Below are 14,433 nucleotides of genomic sequence, written 5' to 3' on the forward strand. Positions count from 1 at the left end.
TCACAGCAACAAATTCTTATGCGAAACTAAGTTGCAGCTACATCTCAGTTTCTTATACAATGACAAAAAAAGCGCAGGAGGCGGAGCCAATTGCAACATTTTCGTTGTTTCATCACAAGTTTCAAGAATGAAACAGCAATGTGTATGAGCTTATGCGTGGAATTTAATAACAACATGGTAAATGCTGCATGGTCAAATTTCAGCAAAGAGGATGTATCGTGGCAGCAACTAGGGTGAAATAGCAACTACATGGCGTTGTAGTAAGATGGTAAAATGGCAAATGGTCAGAATGGAAAAGGATTGTCTGTATAACGATTTATCTTTGATTATTTCCAGAAATTTCATCTGGATTCAACTCCTGTTATTAATTTCTATTAAATTTTCTCGTTTTTTGCTATTTACGTCATTTGCTGTAGAAACACTTGCTAGTTTATGGCTCAGTTTTTAATTTAACTTCCCTTATCATGCTCATCATGCTCATGCTCATTCTCAGTTTTTATTTTGCTTCTTTAATTTATCAGCACCTCAGCGTGATAATTAAATTCGAAGCAATTTATTTCATTTCGTTTTATAGACCCACACTGTTTGGACGACTTCCAATCCAAGTATCCAAAAGTTACAACGCAGTAAATAACCTCATTTCAAAAACAAATGTAAGGCAAACGATCGAACAAAAGTTGCTGTTACATAGCTTGAGAACATGACAGCAAGTTTTAGAAGTATTGTTGTGTGTTTGTTTTGTGTATCTCGCAAGCATCACGTTGGCAACTTATTTGCTCCACCCACTAGATCTATTCAGTGAAGATTAGGTTTTCAAATGCCGTTTACACGTTTCAACAACAAATCCAACCTCGCGAATTACGTTGTTGGTGTGAAGATTTTTGAAGCAGCGATGCAACTTTAGTTGTTGCTTGTTTCTTTACAATTTCATCGTAGTAACAAAAAATGTTTTTTAAAACCTTGGAATTTCATTGGTGCAACAAATGATCACAATTTATTTTTTTGTTATGTTTCAATTGTTAAATTTTTATTTTGAAAACTATCAATATATGGAAAAATAATAATTAACTATGAGATCAATCGATTGTTGCTTTTGAATTTTGAGTAGGTTCAGTCTTATAATCTGACATAATTTTGAATATATTTAGTCTCATAATCTGACATAACTAGATTTTAACCAGTAATAAAATTTTAACCTTAAAGTTTCTGGGATTGATATTCGAAAATCAGCTTCTTCTCTTATCTCTAAATGATGAATTTCGAATTTCCGTAAAGCAGGTGTTATTATTGATGTCGTTTCCTTTTGAAGTAGAATACTTCTCTCAGGAAGTTCGGCTACATAGGGATGTGAAATGAAAATCTAAAACCGAAAAAAGTGAAAAATATGTCCAATTTCAAATGCTAATAAATCGGTTAGTATTCGATGGATTTCCTTCGTTCTTGCAGCAATAGATTGGAAAATCTTCTAAGATTCTTCCCAAAGTAAGATAATTGTAATTTTATTATTCACACTATTGTACTATTGAAAATAGTCAAGCCTTGTCAAAACGAAAAATTCGACCTCTGATTGGTCGTTATATGCTTGCTTCCCAAGCACGGTCGACAGAATCATATACCTTGCAATTGAAAACATGCTATTTGGCCTATATAAGAGCCTGTTTCAGCCGGAGCCGCTCATAATAGTTCTAGACAGCGACAACAGCAGTCGTCCTTCCTTAGGAGCAGCACTAGCCCTGTGGTTGGTCACCACGTCTCAGGAGCAGCGCGGTTTTTCTCAGCGTGTGTCGCCAGACAGCCATTATTCCCCCCGTGTTGGGGCAGCATGATAATTGCCATCAGGAAATCCAATTTCGGAAATCAAAATGCCTTTTTTAAGGCAAATAAACAAGTCATTGAAAGTTAATAATTTTTGTCAACGCAAGCAAGCATTCTGTGTTGCATCCTGGAAATTAAAATTTGTCGCACCCGTCTAATTTACTGAATGTGAAATGGCTTCCACAGTGCATGTTGTCCGTGTATCTTAATTCCACCAATGTTAGGGCAGCTCAAAGGTTGTAATAAGCAACCGATTTTGAACCGCAACATGCTTTTTTCAAGGCAAATAAAAAAATAATTGAAGGTTAATAATTTTCTGGCACCAACACAAGCAGACATTCTGTGCGGGATGCAATCAAATTCTGTTTTAGTTGTCTAATTTTTACTTTCACTTTATTTAGTAAACTCCCCACTGTAGGGGCAGCGCAAAGGCGCGATCAGCATAACCGACACTGAATAATTAACTGCCCTGTTAGTACGCATTCACAAAAGCAATTCGTTCGACTATGCAGAGCTAATATGAAGTCGATTCAATCAATCAGTATAAACAGAATTTCGTCGTCTCCCAGCTGCCAAATTGCAACATGATGCAACACGCAACAGCGAGCAAACGAAATCGCTTGATGTTACAAACCGCAATAAGATACGGGTTAAAACCGTTGCGTGTGTGACTGGCACGCAAGCAGCCGGGTTATCTTTCTTGTAAAAGTATTCTACTTCAACCTTGCGGTCGTGGCTTTGCATACAACCTTCTTGTGATTTTTTTTGAGCTCCACTGTGTACTGTGCTACAAGTCAAACGTTGTTGTATGCCGCCCTTGGAAAACAAACGTCGTATGGTAATTCCTCTCATTTTGCATACTAATAATGCCAAAAAATTAACAAAAAAATATTGAACCAATTATGAAGGACTTATTTTCCGTAAATCTAAAGCATTACTATTTGATTTTTTGACCATTAAGGTTTTTTTGTTTGTAATCTAACATGAAACACTGCTCAGTTTGAATGTAAATCAAAAGTTTTTTTCTTCAAACGATGTTTAGAGTTTGCGTTCATGGGTGCATATAAACAAGACCGCATTTGTGATTGTGGGGCTCGGGGACCATGTACCGTGTGGTGACCCCTTTTTCATCCCGAAATCCCAAAATTGTCAAAATTTCAATAAGTTAAAATGTCATACAAAAATATAAGTTGAAAAAAGTTATAGACGAATTGTGTCAATTTTATTGAAATATATTTATATTTTAAAGTGTCACCAAATATTTCGGATTTTTATTTATTTTTCATTTAGTCATATGAGTCCCGTGTCATGTGAGAGCCCATAAACTGTTAGAACACGGGGGCTATGGACCCCCCTAAATACAGGAGATGAAATGCTCGTTAAATTATAATTAAATTATTTTAAGAGCCTTTTACTTCAAACCAAGCAAAAATCACATTATCAAGATGAATGGAAAAATGATCAATTAAAAGAAGCATTGGGATAAATCTTCCACCTTCGCAAGTAGAAAAAAAATATGCAATCGACTGCAAATGGCAGAGGTAGTGGACTTTTTCCTATTATGGCAATACTTGTGTCATCACAGAACAATATCTTGGTGCATACTGGCGGGAAATCAGAAAGATCTGATTTAAAAATGTTGTACGGGACTGGACCCAATTTTGAACCTTGAAGCACTCCTGTTCTGATAAAAGCTTTATTAGATTTAAAATGACGAAAGACAACCATGGGAATAGTAATAGACAAAAATTTAAACACTTGGGTGCTTTTGGTAGCGACTTGCATTCGTGCGTGCCGCTCGTATAGGCTCGCGGGGTCTAACAAGAAAAATACTTAAAGTTCGTTTTCGCAATGAGTTAACACGCTGTCCGACTCAGTCTTTTACCACGGTGACACAACCCTTCCTTTCCGTCGCAGTCGTGGATATGCAGAGGTAAACTCGGCCTCCGACGACAATGATTGCTACACCTCCTTCCTCACTCTAGGACGTGATAAGGACGTGGCCGGCGTCGTTATCGATCCATACAAAACGGTAGCTACTGTATTGCTGTACACTGAAGATGGAAAATTTAACCGCGCGGGTGTGACGTCACATAGCCATATACGTGGTTCCTTGTGCAACTTCAGATCGATCACGGAGGAGTAACTACGAAATGTGCGGTCTTCAGGCCCGGGCTGTCGACGAAAGCCTTCTGATTTGTTAGCTCGAATCACAATTGTAATTTTGAGTAATTCAAGAATTGTGGAATGATCATGACGAAATCCAAGCTGTTCATTTACAAAAAGTTTATTTTCATTTATGTGTGACATCATTCTGTTAGGAATAATTCTCACAAACAGTTCACCAATCGATGATAGTAAACTTACTTACCTTACCAATCAGACGGAAGCCGTCGTGACTCGTGCTGTTGCTCGATTCTGGGCTATGTTTTGCAGTTTCCGAAGCGTCTCATCCCCGCAAATCACCCACACTCTAGTCGAGCCATCGTGCATGCTGCGCCCCTCTATTTTTAGTGCCGGTAGGGTTGCTGAAGAGAAACGATCCACTTTCTCACTACATGACCGGCCCATGGCAGCCTTTTGACTTTCGCCAGGTGTGCTATGAAGATCTCTCATGCAGCTTATGGCTCATTCGCCTTAGCCATTCAACATCGTCCATTTGTGCTCCGCCGTAGATAGTCCACAGCACCTTCCGTTCGGAGACTCCAAGGGCGTTCAGGTACTTCGTGAGAAGCGGTGGTGTCTCGATTCCGTAGAGTACTACCGGCCTTCACAGAGTTTTGTACAGCGGCAACGAAGTGATAAGTAGGTACGGTTTCTTTGCTGGTGTTAGTCTCGGCGGTCTCCAAATACACGAACTCGTCGACCACCACAAGCTTATCGTCGTATTTAGAGACTTGAGTTGGATGTTGTTCTCTTTGAAGCCTCTCGCTCGCATGCATTTCTTTGTCGATGCATTTATCTGCATTCCTTTTCGTCTGGCTTCGGTTTTCAGTCGGGCGTAGCTCTCCTCCACCGTCACAAAATTACGTGTTATGATGTCAAAGTCATCCGCGAAACTCGTGAAGTCAATGAATATGTTACGTGAGAGAACGTTGTAATCGCGACATTTCTGTTATATCTTAAGGATTGACAAGATCTGGTCCGTGGTGGCGCAGGCATATAACCCGCTTGTTTTTGGTCCACGAACCTCCTGGTTAGAGGTGATAAACGAGGGGACAGAATCTGAGAGAGTATGGTTTGGACGAAATTTCACGGTAGTTGCGGCACTCCAGCTTATCGCCTTTTTTGTAGTTGGGATAGACGACTCTCTCCATCCACTGGTCTGGCAGCTTTTCCTCCTCCCAAGTCCTGGAAATGACCCAGTGCAGTGCGATAGCCAAAGAGCTCGCCCGTTTCTGCCGACAGCTTTGTTCTTCGGCCTTCTGCTGGTGCTCCTAGGTCAGTACCTGTTCCACTTTTGCTTGCTGGATCGCCATTACTTCTTCCACCTGTCGAACACCTCGCTGGCATCCGTCAGAAGGTTTCCATCTGCGTTGTTGCACATGTCGTTTTGCGGCACACTCTCACCAGCTTGGAGTACAGCTGAGTTACGAAAGCTGAAATGTGTAATACCAATCAGCGACGTTTCCGACGAAACCGCTCCCCAGAATCAAAAAATGATTTTCGTCAACCCCGTTCATTAATCTGAGTAGTGTACCTCAAGGAAGTTACCTGGGACCTTTTTACAATATTCTTGAATGATGTTAGTATTTTGCTTGGTGACGGATGTAAACTCATATATGCGGATGATCTAAAACTATATTTCGTCGTGAAGTGCATAGAAGATTGTCACCGTTTGCAGCAGATACTGGATATGTTTATAGAATGGTGCTATCGTAAAAAGCTGATCGTCAGCATCCCGAAATGCCCGGTAATGCCCGGTTAATGAGAATTATGTAAATAATTACTTACGAGGGTATGGGGGATTGTGGAAAAAGCCATTTTTCGCGTTACATTTCATTCGAACGGCCCTAAAAGACAGAGAAAGAAATCCGAATATCCGGATAGTATATCCGGATATCCGACTATTCGATTATCCGTATCCTGATATCCGGACATCCGAATAATATTCGTTTACATATCCGTGATCCGAGCTTCGGATACCCGGATCACGAATATATCCGGTTAAAAGTCCCAGCACTAATTGCTAAGACTAATCGTCAGTTGGGATTTATAATGGAAATAGCCAAAGATATCTGTGATCCGTATTGCTCAAAAGCTCTGTATTGCTCTTTAGTGCGACTGACCTGGAATCTACGAATTGAAAAAGTTCAGAAAGGATTTGTCCGAATTGCTTTAAAGAACTTACCATGGCGGGACCCACATCCATACGGTGATCGGTGCAAGCTTATCAATCTTGACACTGTAGCTCGACGACGGAAGATTCAACACGCAACGTTTGTCGCTAAGCTTCTGAACAATGAGGTTGACTGTCCCAGATTGTCATCATTGCTTGATATCCGTGCCCCTTCGCATGCTCTAAGCACTTCTACTGCTCTGCATTTACTTCTGAATATTTATTCGAATTTGGTTAGCGTTCAAGTTTCTCTAGTAGAGTAGAGTTGACGATAGTGATATATTCATATTCATTAAGACTTTATGTTAGATGGATAAATAAACTAATTGCTATTAACTAATATCCTCTGCGATACTGGTTAACCTTCTCAAAGAATTTCCGCGTATCCTTGCATGGAACAGTTGATCCAGCTCCTCTTGCTCGCGATCGTCTTATCTTAGTCATGTCGTTTCGTACCCGCTTGTACTTGGTATTGTATGCTTCCTCGTTGACTTGCCCAGGTATATCGCCCTGATCCGGTTTTTCTCATTCCCTGCTACCTTCCATTCTCGCCCTACCAGTTGTTTCTACCGATCGGTGCCTTCACTTCTAGTGTCGCTGTTGCGTTCATCCTGATAACTGTGCGAATCCTATGCGAGTAGTACAGCTTCGAGCTGTTACGCGTATTCCTCCACTGCCTGGAAGTTCCGGAGCTGCTTGATGTTGAGCCTCAGGCTTCGGCTGTGTCGTGCGTGATACACGATTTACAGTTTTGAGCGCAAGCATATCGCAACTTAAAAACGTGTGTATTAAAAATAGACGAATATTGTTGATTTCTCATGGGTTTACATTCATACACACTGACGAAACTGCACATGCAGCATCAATCATTGTAACCCATGAGCCAGTAGAAAAAAAATGACAGCTCTATCCGTCCAACTCTAACCGCGATGGCGAAAACAGTGAAGCTACTCCGCTCAGAAGCAAACATGGACATACATGTCAGGAAGCGGCAGTCTCGTCCACTGTTCTCGAAGCTGCAGGCAATGATACAGCGACAACGGCTGAAAAAGATGGTTAAGTCGGTTTTTCTGGCGATTAACGATGTGGTGGTGGTGATAGTCGGTGAGACCTACCTCACCCTAGATGGCAATGACTGGCAGGGCACTTCGTATTTTACTTCCCTCACGAAGGAAGTGAGCTCCGTGGTGAAGTTAATTTCACACACCAAGTTCCCCAAGAAGGTGCTGCTGTGGCTGACAATCAGCGAGAAGGAGAGCCGCCATGAGGAATGTTCCGGTTAACTGCCGGAAGACGCAAAGGGGTAGATTTTTTTTGCAAGTAAGCGAACATAGCTAATAAACCTGCCGAAGAAGCTTGATGCCCTGATTACCTTCGATGGGAAATTTATCAAACTCAATGACCTGTCTTAGTTAGTTAGGGAGCTGTGTAGCCGCAAGGTTACAGAGTCCACTTTGTCAAGCGGATGGACGTGGGTTCGAATCTTAGTAGAACCAGGCCATCCGATGACAAAAAGGACTTAAGCATGGGTTTATTCTCAGGCTCCCCACCAGTTACCCTTCCTTTACGCTGAAATCTACAATACCTTTGCGTGACTTCCTCTTAACAAAAAATAAGTCCCTCTTATCAATAAAACTGGCCAGAAGGACGCACGACGAAACTTCTCCAGGGAATTTTAATTGGTGATATTTGGCAAGAGGAACGAGTATCGGTATAGTAGAACAGTAAGTGTTTAAGGAACAGTATCACATTACACACAAGCACTGATGAACAATAATAATAAGCATGCCACTTTTTCAATAGCGGTATTGCTATTAACAGAAGTGCGGGATACAACAGACACCCGGGCATATCTCACAATAGATCTACGATTCTGGTCGCAGTGAGGAAGTCCATACAGGAAAAAAAAAATCTGTCTTAGTTTTTTTTTATCACCATCCAAAAAAGTCCATTTTTTAATGCAAACATTAGTGGTGCGAGTCAATAGCCGTACCGCGATTGGTGTATACGTTGGTAATGTCTGAAAGAAAAAAAACGGCTATAACTGACGCCCGGGGAGGCGACTCCATTCGGAACCTTATCATACGACCCGTTGATCAACGGAACGGCGCCAGAAGCTCATACTTCCTCATGCGATGGAAGGCGTGATCCCAACGGTTTTTTTGCCTCCGAAAATCTCCCGGTGTCGGCTAGGATAAAATCTAGACTTCTTCAGAAATCTGCTTGTATTTTTCAAACTAGACGCTGAAAATGTTCGTCAATTTATTGATGAATATTATTTCACTTGAGCCGTTAGAACAGAATAATTGCTGGCATGAATAATTGCGCATTCAATGCTTTCAAAGTAAAACTAACATTTACCTTGTTTTTTTAAATGTAGTTTATTATTTAAATTGTTGTTTTGTTTCGGTATGATGAAAAAGATTCGTCGGAAAGCCGGCCATGGACCTTTCTCAAATGTTTATTTTGTTTATCGTTGATATGAATGTATCTTCATGAGAAATAAAGCGGTTTTTCTTTAAGTAGGTACATCTTTCTCTTTTTACAGCAGTGGAAAAAAAACTAAAATTTTAGTTGTTACCCGTTAACAGTTAGCAAATTAAATATTCTTTGACGTTAATAAATGCCATGATGGTTGAAGCAATATATAACAAGTCAACGAAAACTATTTCTGTTGTTTTTGATGAGATGATGCGAATTCATAAGAATACAAAGTACCATCCAGATTGCAAATTTGTTGCCCCTAGTCGTGTCTCAATTTAGCACCGAATTGTTCCACTTTCGGCGAACCACTCGAACGGAAATAGCGCGGAGTAGATCATCCGATACAATGACAGTGTAAACGTTCCAACAGTCCAACGAGTGCTCCCATCGCTGCGCAACCACACGGTCCGCATCTTTCGGATCTGCAACGAGAAAAGTATGAACTTTTCACCGGCAGTGGGCGCCGTTTGCACCGGGCGGTTTATTTTCCATCGGGATGAATTATAAAAAATGTATGTCTTCTCTCTCCTCAAGGCAACTGGGAAAGAGCAGACTTTTAATTTCAGGTTAATACCGCATATACTCCACTCCGGTAGACGGTATCATCATCAAACAGCGTGGTCGATTCCGTGGGTCCGGGCTGTGGCTGCCTGTTCAGGGGGTGGAAAATTGAACAAGAGGAGATAATTTTTCTTCCATTTCATGTTGTGCGATTTTGTAATGATAACAAAACATACACCTTGACTTCGGTCCTGCACAGCAGATGCTTATTAGAGGAAGCGAGAGAGAGACAGCGGAGTAGCGATTCGTTCTCGCATGATGTTGTTTTTTTTTGCTTTTTCGGTTCAACCCCCGGAGTGCTGTTCGTTCGTTTTTGACAGAGATCTGATAGGTGAAACAATCTTAATGGAGAAATGTTAAAATCAACCTGGCTACTGCCGCGGAGATTTCTTCTGCTTTTCGGTCGCGCTGCATATTTCGTGAAGATTGGGGAGGTTTACATGATTTTTTCGCCGACAGCTCTGAACAAATAATAACCGAGAATGTTGTGTTGTACGCTTATGTGGGAAACATGAGGGCAAAAATAAACGGCATCATATTCGTACCCGCTTTTGTGCTCTGTCTTGAAAATTCGTTGCAATATGCCGTGGTTTGTAACTAAAAATATTAAATAATACACAAATATGATTACTAACCTTCTGACTTAATCAAATTTCATAGCAGTGACAATTTAGTCTAAAAAAGTACGAGTCTATCATCTCGGGATCAATTTGAAGAATAGCCAGGCTAAGAAAAAACAGTTTCATCATTCGAAAGAAATTACTTTTTCCATTCCCCTCGAAGGTGTACGGACATTTCGCCCCCAGCTCGTGCCAACCGAACGAGAAAAAAAATTGATTTTAAATCCCGCCCCGGGAGCGGAATGACTCTCGCGAGCACTTTGTGATTAGAAACGGCAAAAAAATCGCTCGCGTAAATAATGCAGATACATTAGTCAATCTGTTTTCCCGGAGCAAATGGAAACCGTTAAATTTGATGATGCCATCAAAATTAAGTACCAATTTCAATTTCGCCGCCTTGCGCGCCATTACCTTGGCCGACTTGCCCATCCCCTGTGGGACTGTAGCCGATATTAATTTGCCACCTGAAAAACCTACCCCGAAAGGCAGTCGCCGCTGCCCGATCCGATCGTCGCTTCAGCCTCGTTCTGCATACACAATTGCAAAATTAATGAGCCTCGATTCCGCGGACAAACTTTTCGTCGTCCTTTTTCGCTTCACCTTTCACCCAGTACGCGCAAGCAGCGGGAAAGCGCGATGGTCAGATCCCACGGGTAGAACACGAAATGTCAGCAGGAGAGAAAAAAACCGTATCTACTGGCTTCTTCCCCCAACAGCAAACATGATTTATAATGAAACGGATTTTAATTTTGCAATTCACAAACTTCGATCGAGAGTGGTTCGGAAAATTTCCCTTGCGGGGCCGCCCAGTTCAAGTGGTTTCGAGTAGTTGTAACGAAAAAAAAAACTAATTGGGAAGTTGTGTTGATCAGCAGTCAATAGGCCAGGCACCTCGTTTGGGTCAAATTGCGTTTCGAATTTCTGGGGAGAAACGGCGAAACTATACGTCACATTATTTAAACGAGTTCAAATTCAAGTTGCTTTGAAAAATGAATAGAGAGCTATTTGAAAACTCAAAAGTTTTTCACGTGAGTCATGAAACATGTCTTTTGCCAATTTACGAGGTAACAAATATTACCGAAAATAGAAATGAACCTGTCTGGAATACAACTAAAGATTTTAAAGTTTAATCGGAATATAATCGTCTAGTACGAAAATATAAATTCGTAATAAGTTTAGTAAATTATAACCGAAAAATCTTCCAACAAAAACCTCCTTTAAATTATCTACTCCAATTCAGATAAATTGCAGCTATTTTACTAAACTTTTTTTTTCTTGGTTCAAAAATTCGCTGCGCCATCTAATTACCAATTCAAGTCGACAGGATTCATCCGGGACATCGCCAGCAAAATTAACTTTTGTAATGTGTATATTGATGCAAATATTGCCTCCCCTCGTGAGCAAGCCAATTTAATGTCGTTCATCATCGGCAGACTACGCAAAATAAGTCCGCCGTTTTTTATCAGTGGATATCTATTATTCATATTTATCACCAAACGACAATGACTTTTTTTAATGCGAAAAGAAGGCACGCAATCGGCTACCGGGAGAGGGAGGAATCTTTCGAGCTGATTTGGAGAGTAAATCTCGTTAATGAGTTACACTTTCTTCTTCAACGGGCGAACACCTAATTTTTATTACTCCTAAAAATTCCTAGCTAGTCACTTTTGCACACCGGTAGACTTAATTTGTAGCGCCCCCCACACCTCTTTCACCTCCAACCCATCGTCAGTGCGTAAACTGGTGGCCAGTTTTACCGTTGTTGGCAAGATTACGGCAGTCATTGTTTAATTACCGGGTATTATTTTTCTTCATTCGCAGACGCTAATACCATCGGCACCGCAAAACTTTACCGTCGAGAAGATTCTCCCATCGACGGAGGCCACCTTCCTGGCGCTGAGCGGACCACGAGGACTTTCGATCCTGGAGCTGCCCCGCCGCTGGGGACCGAACGGACAGTACCAGAACGGGAAGGAGTGCATCATTTGTCGGTAAGTCGGACTATTTTCTGAGAAAATGTGAGAAAGGCGAATCGAGACACTAGTAGAGGATGATAATTTGCAATCACTGTGCGAGTTCGGGTTTGGCCGGAAACAGGGTGTTTAAGTTGTTGAAAATATTTCCTCATCCGTTCAAGTGGGTAGTAACACTCTGTAAGAAGCGAAAGGATTTCAGATTCCACTTCGCGCTGACTAGCGAAGTCGGTTACGGGCAAGGCTTACGAAAATTGGCCGAATTTCCATAGAAAAGCAATAATATTAACACAGCTCAACGGTACCGGAGTAATTCCGTATTAAATAACTGGTCGCACGAAAGACTTGCTTCCGGAAAACTCCACTCGAAAGTAGCTTCCAGCAATTGACACGATCCAAAGTTGTCACTCGGGTCGAAATCAAATGAGAAACAACCAAACTTAAACAAAGCTCGTATACATGTAGTATCCGAACGAAAAAGAAGTCAAACTCCACTGGAGCACAAAAACGTTCATCTAAATTTCATTTGATTTAATTTTAATTAGATTTTGTGTTTAACTAGCAAAATCTACACTTGCTCATACTCACTCTCTCGTGTTTCTGGTTGTTAGCATTCGACACATGCTTCCTCGGCTGGGGGAAAATCTTTCGAAGCACACATCCGATGCCGGAGCTTATGAGCTTCCGATTTTCGCCTACCACTAAAAAACTCATTTTGTCGAAGCTTCCGACGGCTCTTCCCAGTCTACTCTTCGAGAGACAAATTCTATATATATTCTACCCGTTGGAGTTGCTTTCCGAATGAGGACAAACACAAAATTGGCTAAATATTTCGCTCGAGAGCATTATTAACTTCGGTTAAATTTTTACAGTTGTTACCACTAGCGCTTGGCGTGTGTCGTTCGTGGAGAACGATTAATTTTTGTGAGACTTGCTAAGGAAAAGTAACACTTGTTTGACTTTGGCGATAGATGTAAACTTTGCTCACTTGTTGCCATCAAAATCTAAGTAAATAATACAAAACGTCTTCTTGAAGTATGAAGTCGGATTAATAGTACAAAGTTTGTGGATGAAACAGTCTCATTCCAATACAAAAATTTAATTAAAAATTGCGATTGCATTTCAAAGCAGATTCAGTCTAATAAAATTAGTTTATTTTGCAGGCGGTCCTTTTCTATTGAAAGAACTCAACTCGGGAGAAATATTTCACTTGGCGACCATGACGGTCCTATAAATATGCTTATATTTACCAATCAGCCGCACAAATGATTTTACTAAGTGTTTCTTTCTGGCAATTGAAAATTTTGGAACCAATCAAAACCATTATCAGAGTCTATGTTTGGTCTCCGAAAAGATCTAACATCAGTAACATATGAAAAGTGCCGACCGTCAATCAGTACGTGATCGCTCTGGGAGCTGGCTTCTCCATTTGGATACCTCCAGGTGTGTTTCCAAATATTCAAACGTGGAAAATAGGAGCTACATATGGCCATTCCTCTGGCCGCGGCAAAGTTTATCAGCCGAAGGTAGGTTGTGCCTTCCAATGACCGGACGAAAAAAATCCTCCCTCTCAACCTGTGCGTTTGCGTCTCCGATGACGACTTTTACGTCGTGTTTTGGGCACTCGTCATAGATTCGCTCAAGCTTGTCATAGAATTCATCTTTGACTTCATCGGATTTGTCGTTTGTCGGTGCGTATATGTTGATTAAGCATTAGCTGAAGAATTTGCCCTTAATCCTCAACACGCATATACGGTCATCTACGGGCCTCCACCGGATTGCTCTTGTTTTCTGATTTCCCAGCACTACGAAACCGACGCCCCTTAATGGCCCCTTCTTGCAGCGATTGTATCCTTCGATGCCTAATTCAACTGCGTATATGAAGGATTCTATCTCTGTCTTACAGTCGAATTGTAGAAGTATTTTACCAAAAATAGATTCGTTTAAAGTTTTGATAAATAAAAACAAATGCGATGCATTTTCCCTTTGTGAAACTTGGCTTACTTCAAATATTGATCTCAACTTCCATGATTTTAATATTATCGCCTTGATCGAGACACCCCATATATAGGAGTACTTTTAGGGATTTAAAAATTCTATTCTTTCTATCGTATTAACCTCCCCTCGATTCCAGGCATCGAAGTTGTCGCATGTCAAATGACAATACAAGATAAAGAGCTTTGTATTGCCTCAATATATATTCCTCCCAGAGCACAGGTTGGGCAACGGCTGCTCTTTGATTTAATAGAACTTCTTCCCTCGCCACGTTTGATTTTGGGAGACTTCAACTCTCATGGCGTGGCTTGGGGTTCCCCATACAATGATAACCGCTCCTCTTTAATCTATAACCTTTGCGATGACTTCGACATGACTATTTTAAACAATGGTGAAATGACACGTATCCCGAAACCTCCAGCGCGCCCAAGCGCTTTGGATCTATCCTTATGTTCGACGTCGCTACGGTTGGATTGCACATGGAAGGTAATCCTCGATCCTCACGGTAGCGACCATCTGCCTATTCTTATTTCAATTACAAACGGGTCAACTCGCATGCGACCAATTGACATTCCGTATGACCTCACACGGAATGTCGATTGGAAGTTATACGAGGAAATGAATCTAAAAGCGGTCGAGTCGATTC

General features: G+C 41.1%; 1 protein-coding gene across 1 annotated transcript in view; it reads left to right on the top strand.

Moving 5' to 3' along the window:
• Positions 1 to 14,433, top strand: part of LOC129729148 (nuclear pore complex protein Nup88) — a 156,397-nt gene that overhangs the window by 30,371 nt on the left and 111,593 nt on the right. The window contains exon 2 of the mRNA XM_055687632.1: positions 11,641 to 11,810. Coding sequence (XP_055543607.1) covers positions 11,641 to 11,810 — 170 coding nt within the window. The remainder of the gene's footprint in view (positions 1 to 11,640; positions 11,811 to 14,433) is intronic.

The sequence above is a fragment of the Wyeomyia smithii genome, chromosome 3, assembly GCF_029784165.1.
Source record: "Wyeomyia smithii strain HCP4-BCI-WySm-NY-G18 chromosome 3, ASM2978416v1, whole genome shotgun sequence".
NCBI lineage: Eukaryota > Metazoa > Arthropoda > Insecta > Diptera > Culicidae > Wyeomyia > Wyeomyia smithii.